The sequence below is a fragment of the Capsicum annuum genome, chromosome 3 (genome assembly GCF_002878395.1).
Source record: "Capsicum annuum cultivar UCD-10X-F1 chromosome 3, UCD10Xv1.1, whole genome shotgun sequence".
Lineage (NCBI taxonomy): Eukaryota > Viridiplantae > Streptophyta > Magnoliopsida > Solanales > Solanaceae > Capsicum > Capsicum annuum.
In genome coordinates this window covers 262,680,072-262,689,502 of record NC_061113.1, presented here as the reverse complement: position 1 = coordinate 262,689,502, position 9,431 = coordinate 262,680,072, and the positions used below count along the sequence as shown (strand labels likewise).

Here is a 9,431-nt window from a genome sequence, read left to right as displayed (position 1 = left end):
ATAATTAATTTAAACACAATTAATCTCAAATAACTAATCCACCGTAACTTAAGAAAAAAGCCCCACCCCAAAATGAAGCCCCTGGTTTGCTGCTGACATGGCAAAAGTCACGCCTCTAAAATGACATGGCAATACCTAATTGGTAGAATATTATTACGTGGCAGTCCATAGTCGTCATAACTAGTAAAAATCCGCCTGTTTTTATCGAGGTCCAAGTACAGTCACTTTTTTCAACTAACCTTCTTCTTTTAACCAAATCAAAAAAAACCGAAGCAGTATTCCTTTTAACTACTATGGCATTTTAAGTAATTTTACCCGAAAAAGGAGGTGAATCTTTTATTCACTACCCCTCGTATATGCCCTCTCTTATTCACACATATAAATTCAACTCTACTATTAGGACTTTTATTTTTTTATCTATAATAAGAAATTTTCCCGATCTGAATCGCCGTCCGCCTCCGGACAACTCCGCTGCATTCTCGCCGTTCGTCGGATTCCGTTCACTGTCCGTTTTGAAGAAATTCAATTTTTGTATGATTTGTTAGCTGTTTTGCTTTCAGATCGGGCACGCTAATTTTCTTTCTCTCGATCGATTCACCGCTGATCAGTTAGGTAATTGCTTATTGGATCGAGCTTATTTAATTAGCGTTTTTATAATTGAATGTTATGCTGGTGTAATTCAATTATTTGTTGTTGTACGTACTTAATTAATTCATGTAAAATGTTTTGAAGATTCGGTTATTGCTACGTATATGTTTATGGTAACAATGATTATATTCACATTGATAAGTACAAACAAGTAGCCGTTGTTGTTACGGAGAAGACTGTTTTGGCATTCGCTGTTTAATTACCATTCCTGAGATTTTGGTTATTATTTTGTTTAGCAATGTTTAATTTTCCAGAGATCTGTAACCGAATTCGTTTTTTGTTTTGATTTGGTTACTCGTATTAAAGGATTTGATTTTTCTGTACCGAAAGAGGTCCGTTGAAAATTGTGGATGTGGATTATTTTGTTTCTGCATGTCTATATGGTCGATGAGAGCTTTTTTGTTTGATGTGAGCTGTATGATTCATGCCTCGATTGAATTTTGTTCGTAACGTGGATTGTTAATTTCAGGCATTTAGCAGTTGAAATGGCATCAACAGGATGGTTGAAGGGAAGAGTGAAAGCTGTTCCCTCTGGTGACAGTTTGGTGATCATGGGAAATTCCAAGGCTGAAATTCCGCCTGAAAAGTCTATTACCTTAGGATCTCTTATGGCTCCACGATTGGTATGACATGCATTAATAAAATTACCTTTTTTACGATCTTTATATTCAAATTGCTTGTATATTGTGTCTCTGTTTTCATCGCTCATTCTAGTTTTCCACGTGTAGGCACGTCGTGGTGGAGTGGATGAGCCATTTGCATGGCAAAGCAGAGACTTCTTGAGGAAGCTTTGCATTGGAAAGGTGTCCCTGCATCGATCATTCTAACTTTTGTGTGTGTGTGTGTGTTTGTATTATATTTTCTTCTCTTATTAGTAGTATAAGATTGAAATGTGTCTTTTTTATTCTTCAGGAGGTCACTTTCAAGGTGGAATATACCGTACCTTCCATAGGGCGAGAATATGGCACTGTTTTTCTTGGTGACAAGAATGTTTCCATGCTAGTTGTTTCTGCAGGCTGGGCGAAGGTTGGATTGCTGTTAATTTCTCTGTTTCTCATTGGACTTGTTTCCCACTATATCTAGCTTCATGAAATGATTAATTTTGATGGAACCAGGTCAGGGAGCAGGGTCAGCAGAAAGATGCTAACCCCTATTTAAAACCACTGCAAGATGCTGAAGAACAAGCCAAACAACAAGGTCTAGGTCGTTGGAGTAGGGTGCGTTTCTCATTGTCTTCACAGCAATTAAACTGTTTTAATTATGATAAATACACCCTTCCGTGCTGAGGTGTGCGCTGAGGTGGCACATAGAGTGTGCTACTCTCTTGGAGGCACGTGAGAGACGAAAAAGAAGTATTAAAATCTGAATAATATGTACATGTGTCCATTCTTACAATTAGTTAGTGCACATAAATAATTGACACTAAAGCTTAAGTTCATATCCTTTTACTTTTTTTTTTTTTTGTGAAATAGAGTCAAAGTTTATCATTTTTTTAGAAATACAATTAATTTTCTCACAACATACATAAGCTGCTGGCGAATTTTTCCTGACGTTTTTCATCCATTTGTATGGCGCTGGGAGAATTTTTCTTTTCCTTGTCATTTTTTACTCGAACACTTCAGACAAAATTCACTAATGAGGAAAAAAATCTGAATGTTAGGGATTAAGTTACGAACTTAAGTTGTATGCAAGAGACCTAAACATTTTAAATCCAGATTGTATAACTGGAGTTTTTGAGGATTGGAGTGATATTTCATGGCGTGTCTGAAGGCGGATGATTATATATATGGTGGCGGAAGAATGAATTTGGTAGTAGGCATTGAATCCGGTGGTGGTGATGGGATGAATTTGGTGGTGTGTTATCCATGATGATTGCTCTGAATTTTAATGATGGAAATAGTGGATTTAGTGGTGGGTGTAGTGATGGTAGAGATGGAGAAGGAATCAAATGACATGGAATACATATATACTGGATCTGACAGTTTATTTATGTGGCGCTGACATAGCAATGATGTGGAGGTGAGTGTAAAACACCTCCCATGTGAGTGGTTGTATAAGTCCTAGGGTGTGCTAAGGGTGTATTTTTTATATTTTAAAATAGTTTAGGGGGTTACTAGGACCCCCGGGTAGTTAAGGTGTGTTGCTACGATTTCGTCTAGGGAGTACTTATGCCTTTACCCTAATTCCTTTGCTTGTTATTCTTTCAACTGGAAAGGCCAGCAACTATATCTAATCTAAACTGTACTGCTCTTTTATGGGTAGCTCCTGTTACTGTTGTTTGTGTTGGCTGGTGGATCTTTCGCATGGTATCCTTTGTCCGTTTAGTTCAGTGTTCCATTTATTGTGATTAAGCTTGGGTTTTTATTTCTTCCTATTTTTGCATGCGTAGTAATTCCTGGCATACTGCTGTTTTCAGGCACCTGGTGCTTCCGAGGCATCAATTAGGAATCTACCTCCATCTGCAATCGGTGATGCTAGTAACTTTGATGCAATGGGCCTATTAGAGCAAAGTAAAGGTAAGCTTATAGAAGCATTTGTTGAGCAGGTTCGTGATGGAAGTACACTGCGAGTTTACTTGCTTCCAGACTTCCAGTTCATCCAAGTGTTCGTTGCTGGAATACAGGTTTATACAATACAAGTTAAATTTTCTTTATGACCAGCTCTTGTTACTTTACAGTTTGTTTACCCTTTTGTTTCAATATTCAGGCACCAACTATGGGAAGAAGAGCAACATCAGAAAGTATTATCAATACTAGTATTACCTCTGATGAACCAAATGGAGAATCAACAACTGAACCTCGTGCAACCCCGACATCAGCTCAGAGGTTGGCATCCTCAGCAGCATCTGTTACAGAAGTTGCTCCGGATCCTTATGGAAGAGAAGCAAAGCATTTTACCGAAACTCGTGTCTTAAATAGAGATGTGAGATTCTATTTGTTAGCTCTTAATGGTTTGTGTTTCCTTTTTATTTTTTTTTCTAATGTAGTTAACGTACAGGTTCGAATTGTCCTGGAGGGTGTTGACAAGTATAGCAATCTAATTGGCTCAGTGTACTACCCTGATGGAGAATCGGCAAAGGACCTTGGGTTGGAGCTAATTGAAAATGTACGTGATAGACATACTACTGCTGATACTTTAGGACATGTGTCTAATATGAAACCAACCTTTTTTCACTGTAACTGGTATACTGTCATAAGCTTAGATGAGCCTTTCTTGTTGGTTCTCTCTTGTAAAGATTATTTATTTACTGATATATTTTCTTTGATTTGGAAGGCTCTGCTTTTATGCTTTGATATGCTCAACAAATTGCTTATATCTTGTTTAGTGATGCAATTAATCCTCTCATTTTAATGGTCATTAATGGAACAAATGCTGTCTTCAATATTATGCATCTGTGTGCAGTATAAACCTGTTTCCTATCATAGTCTTTATTACGTTTTCATTCAGTTTGTGCTCCCTATCATAGCTTTTATTACCATTACATTCAGTGTGTGCATTATCTCTCTCTCATTTTGTTCCCTCGCTTGGTTTATTTATGTGGACTAGCTAGGGATCCTTTTTCACCTAAATTTATTAACTTGCCGTAACTTTCTATATTCAGCTTTTCTTTTATGAAATGAAGTTGTAGCATAAAGGTTGTTTATTTCCCTCGTCTCTAATTTTCAATTAGTTAACGTACTTGACAGAGATCGGCCAGTTACTCCTAATTCTTTAAGAGGAAATGTGTAATTTTTTTTTTGTTTCAGAACATTTAAGATCAATCTAATCTAAAGTTTATGCCTTCCCCCCTCTTCTTTGGCATAGGGTTATGCTAAATACGTCGATTGGAGTGCAAACATGCTTGAAGTTGAAGCCAAGAAGAAGCTAAAAAGTGCTGAGCTTGAGGCCAAAAAGACTCGTTTAAGGATCTGGACGAACTATGTAGCTCCGGCAACAAATTCCAAGGCTATTCATGACCAAAATTTCACCGGAAAGGTATCTATGAGTCAAAAGTTTAAGAATTTTTACTCTCTTTCTCTCTCTCTCTCTTCTAACGTTTTGTGCTTGGCCTTTTCTAGGTGGTTGAGATTGTCAGCGGAGATTGTCTTGTTATAGCTGATGATTCTCTGCCATTTGGAGATCCATCAGCAGAACGGAGAGTCAATCTTTCAAGTATTAGAGCTCCTAAAATGGGGAATCCTCGTAGAGATGAAAAGCCTGCTCCCTATGCTCGTGAAGCAAAGGAATTTTTGAGAAATCGCCTTATCGGAAAACAGGTATTGCTATCTGTTATGATATCTCTTCTCCTGAAATTAGAGTTACCGAATCAAAATGAGATGATTTACTAACCTTATATCCTTTCAGGTGCATGTTTCAATGGAGTACTCTCGGAAGGTCAGCATGGCAGATGGACCTGCTGCTCCTGCCAGCGGCGCAGATTCAAGGGTGATGGATTTTGGAACTGTATTCCTGGCGTCTAAGGATGGGGATGGTGCTGCACCACCTCCATCCGCTGCAGGCAACCAGTTGCCTGGAATGAATGTTGCTGAACTTTTGGTTGCCCGCGGTTTTGCAACTGTTGTTAGACATCGTGATTTCGAAGAGCGGTCAAATTATTATGATGCCCTTCTGTCAGCAGAATCACGTGCTACTTCTGGGAAAAAGGGTATTCATTCTCCTAAAGAGCCTCCGGTGATGCATGTAACCGACCTGCTAACGGTTAGTATCCTTCTCACTGGTTGACTCTTTTAATGTGGCGCCAAGGAACAACTAAAATTTTCTGTTTTACTTGCAGGCAGCGTCAAAGAAAGCTAGGGACTTTTTGCCTTTCTTGCAGCGTAACAGGAGGATGTCTGCTGTAGTAGAATATGTCCTTAGTGGTCATAGATTCAAACTGTTCATTCCCAAGGAGACTTGCAGCATTGCTTTCTCTATTTCTGGTGTGAGATGCCCAGGTCGTGATGAACCCTACTCTGAGGAAGCCATTGCCTTGATGAGGCGGAAGATAATGCAGAGGGATGTCGAGGTAATATTATTTCTTTCTTACATTTGTAGTTTGCTCCATATGAATTTCTCTCTTATTTCATTTCTACTGCTGTCTACATAGATCGAGGTAGAAACAGTTGATAGAACAGGGACTTTCATTGGAACATTATGGGAATCAAGATCCAATGTAGCAGTGCCCCTACTGGAAGCTGGTTTAGCAAGGCTTCAAACTTCTTTTGGAACTGATAGAATCGCAGAAGTTCACCTCCTCATGCAAGCTGAACAGGCTGCCAAAAGGCAGAAATTGAAGGCAAGAGCAAGATCTGTTAATACTTATTAGTCATGGTTTTGTTCTTTACTATTTATTAACAAGTGCCTTAATATAGATATGGGAGAATTATGTCGAGGGAGAGGAAGTTTCCAGTGGTGGAGCAGCAGCTGAAAGACGCCAAAAAGAAGAGGCTAAGGTATTGTAATTAGATCTAGTGCTTCTCAGTTAATTATTTTTTGTGATAATTTACTATCTGGATTTCATTGTGAATACTGTTTATTGTTATGTTTGTTTGACTTCTATACTTTTACACGTTTATGTTCTCAGGTCACTGTCACCGAAATTTTGGGTGGTGGTAAATTTTATGTTCAGTTGGTTTCCGACCAGAAAGTAGCCGCCATTCAGAAGCAACTTGCTTCTCTAAATCTTCAGGAGGCTCCTGTAATTGGTGCTTTTAATCCAAAGAAGGGTGATATTGTTCTTGCTCAATTCAGTGCTGATAACTCATGGAACCGAGCAATGGTATGTGATCCGTTAATATTATTACTCGTACTTTATTTTATGTATGTAGTTCCACAAGGCTTTGAATTGAACAGTAGAAGCCAGAAGGTATGATGAATTACTGAGTACTCTAACTTTGAGTTTTCTATAATTTGAATGGAAATTACCAGTTTGGATAATTGTGTGAAGTCAGACCGTTGAATCTTCCAAACTTCAAATTGCTACTTTTCACTTAAAAGTTTAAACACCCTACCCTAGTACTCTTTATGTATCAAAGAAAGTTAGAATGTTGGCTTTTCCATAAATCAAATAAACCATTTGCTTAAACTGTGCTACTTTTTTTTTTCTCATCACATAAAACTGTACTAGTTAAATCCCTGTTCGTGCGATGTCCTTAGCTCTTTAAAAAATACATTACTTTGTCTTGCTGCTGCTTTTATCTCATGAATTGAACGTTCACTATCTAGTTGTCCCCTAAGCCCTTTTCTTTAGCCAATCAAGTGTTTATCTTTGTTGCGGCATTACTGTAGGTCATTTAAGTCATGTCTCCTGAAGGATATAGGTGATTTTATTATGTTCTATTTTCCTTGTCATATCATATTCTTTTTTCTGATTCCCCCCCCCTTAAAAATATGTTTAGATTGTCAATGCCCCTCGCGGTGCTGTGGAATCCTCCAAAGACAAGTTTGAAGTTTTCTATGTCGATTATGGAAACCAAGAAATTGTTTCTTACAATCAGTTGCGGCCTCTTGATGCATCTGTGTCCTCCAGTCCCGGTCTTGCTCAGCTCTGCAGTCTTGCTCATATTAAAGTTCCTGGGCTAGAGGATGATTACGGTCAGGAGGCAGCTTACCGGCTAAGTGAACTTCTTCTAAGCGGGCCTAAGGAATTTAGAGCTGTTATCGAGGAAAAAGACACTTCAGGTGGAAAAGTTAAAGGTCAAGGAACAGGGACAATCTTTTTGGTGACTTTGGTTGATCCTGAAAGTGATATCAGCATAAATGCCGCCTTGCTTCAGGTCCAAAATCATAGCCTTTTATTTTAATTATGATTCGACATTATTTTACTCATTTCTATTACTTTTGGATTCTTTGAGTTTTTGAGTAGCTACTAGGTCTCTTGTTCACTACTCTTCCAGTGTCATATGAAGCAGTGCCTCCTTGCATTTGTCTGTTCAAATTCCATTTAGCTAGACTATCTTTTACCTGGTAGTTTTGGGTTTCAAAGACCCTAGTGCTTCCGTTGTACTTGTGTTGAGAGTTCTAACAAAGGGACCTGTAAAATTTTCAGGAAGGACTTGCTAGGATGGAGAAAAGGAAGAGATGGGAGCCCAAGGACAAACAACAGGCGCTGGATGAATTGGAGAAGTATCAGACTGAAGCACGGGATAAGAGACGCGCAATGTGGGAGTATGGAGATGTCGAGTCAGATGAGGAGGATATCCCTGCTAGGAAAGGTGCTGGGAAACGGTAAATGCTGCAACAGGGTTAAAGTGGTGGCAATTGCCAATTTGGGTGGGGCTTTTCAGCCTAAAATCTACAAATCAGACCAATTGCTGTCTAAGGAAATAGAGAGGTGAAATTTTTGAGTTAGTTTATGTGGGTGTTTACATGTAACTTTAGGAGAGAGACTTCAGGAGGTGAGAGAAATTTTGTTCTCTTTCTTTTTCCCCCCTTTTTTCTTTTTTTCTTTTTTTAAATTTATGTGACTGAATAAACCTGCCAGCCTCCTTTGTAGTTCGTTCCATCAGGGATGTTATAAGTTTTATGTCAAAACTGTGAGGCAATATTTCTCTGATCGTTCCGTTATCTTAATGTTTTAAAGACTAAAGTAAAGGAAAAACAATTTCTCAATCGATTTATTGGATGTCTAAGAGGTAAAGCGTTGGTTAGGCTGGGTCGGTTGGTTGGGAACCAGTTACCCCGGGATAATTAATCTTGGGATTAATTAACCCGAAATTAGTTATCCCACATGTATCAGATAACTTATCCAATCACTAAGGCACAAATGGTACAAATGGTGGCATAAGTAATCCCTTCACTAACTTATTCCATCAACCAAACATGGGATAAAATAATTTCAGAATTTATTTCGGGAACATTATAACATAGACCTCACACCAAACGGCAAAATATATTACCTCTAGTCCTTCTTCCTCCATAGTCTAAACACTTCCATGAGCCCTTCCTTTACTGGCCACACCTTCCACTTCTTTACCATTTGTCTTCCCCGTTCCTGTCGCCTATCACTTTTCTCCAGCTTTTCACACTCCATCAGGAAAAAGTGGGTTGTGGAATGATCGGAAGATGGAAAAGGTATAGTGTTAGGTGGAAATATTATCCAACGAGAGTCTTAAAATTGGGAGATCTTGGTACTATTTGTGGTTAAAAATATGAGCACAAAGTTTGTGCAAGATTATATTTTTTGAAATTGACAAGGTTTTCAAAGGGAAAACAACAATTCATGTACTACACGTATTTATTTTACCAGCTCCAACACAAGTGTACCAAATTATTTGGACAACTGTTTTTCTCGGCTGTCCCTCTAGTCTTGTCTTGAGGGATTCAAATCTACATATCTAAACTAAAAGAATTACCTTAATCATAATAGCAATAGCAAATGTAAGCCAAAAAGCACCATAGTTGTTAAATGAGTACCCCCAGATAGGAACTCAAACATGCTCAACACAAATGGTGCCGTTAAGTCAAGCCCGGGACCTGGAGGGCTAGGGGGAGTGATTCGAAACTGCTAAGGGGATTGGACCATTGGGTTCATAGACTGCGCCTCCCACATTACCCCCTTTCATGCTGAGCTCAAAGCCCTTCTCAGGTGTCTTATCATTGCTAGACTCACAGCCCCAGACCCCTCCAAATCTATTCTAATTCAATGGAATTAGTGCATGCAATTGAGCATGACCATGTACTATTCACTAACCTTTCATCAGAGTGCAGACATCTAATGCAGGAATTGAAAACAGTTAAGGTGAAACACAATTATAGAGAGCAGAATCAAGTAGCTGACACGCTAGCTAAGGAAGGAAGGAACC

The 9,431-nt window shown here is 38.7% G+C and overlaps 1 protein-coding gene across 1 annotated transcript; it reads left to right on the top strand.

Moving 5' to 3' along the window:
- Positions 1 to 283: 283 nt before the first annotated feature.
- On the top strand, positions 284 to 8,173 carry LOC107862092 (ribonuclease TUDOR 1). Its single transcript, XM_016707542.2, has 17 exons — positions 284 to 612; positions 1,118 to 1,271; positions 1,377 to 1,451; positions 1,561 to 1,674; positions 1,764 to 1,865; positions 3,065 to 3,271; positions 3,355 to 3,570; positions 3,646 to 3,753; positions 4,453 to 4,623; positions 4,707 to 4,904; positions 4,993 to 5,346; positions 5,423 to 5,653; positions 5,735 to 5,923; positions 6,000 to 6,080; positions 6,212 to 6,406; positions 7,026 to 7,403; positions 7,676 to 8,173. Exons 2-17 carry the CDS (start codon positions 1,134 to 1,136, stop codon positions 7,856 to 7,858), a joined length of 2,940 nt encoding a protein of 979 aa, XP_016563028.1. The 5' UTR covers positions 284 to 612; positions 1,118 to 1,133; the 3' UTR covers positions 7,859 to 8,173.
- Positions 8,174 to 9,431: the final 1,258 nt, after the last annotated feature.

What these genes read in the sequence shown, in the direction of transcription:
- LOC107862092 (XM_016707542.2), top strand. Translation starts at nt 1,134, where the DNA reads ATGGCATCAACAGGATGGTTGAAGGGAAGAGTGAAAGCTGTTCCCTCT. An exon ending in TGTTCGTTGCTGGAATACAG is followed by an intron (nt 3,272 to 3,354) that starts GTTTATACAATA and finishes TTCAATATTCAG; the next exon opens with GCACCAACTATGGGAAGAAG. An exon ending in ATCGCCTTATCGGAAAACAG is followed by an intron (nt 4,905 to 4,992) that starts GTATTGCTATCT and finishes ATATCCTTTCAG; the next exon opens with GTGCATGTTTCAATGGAGTA.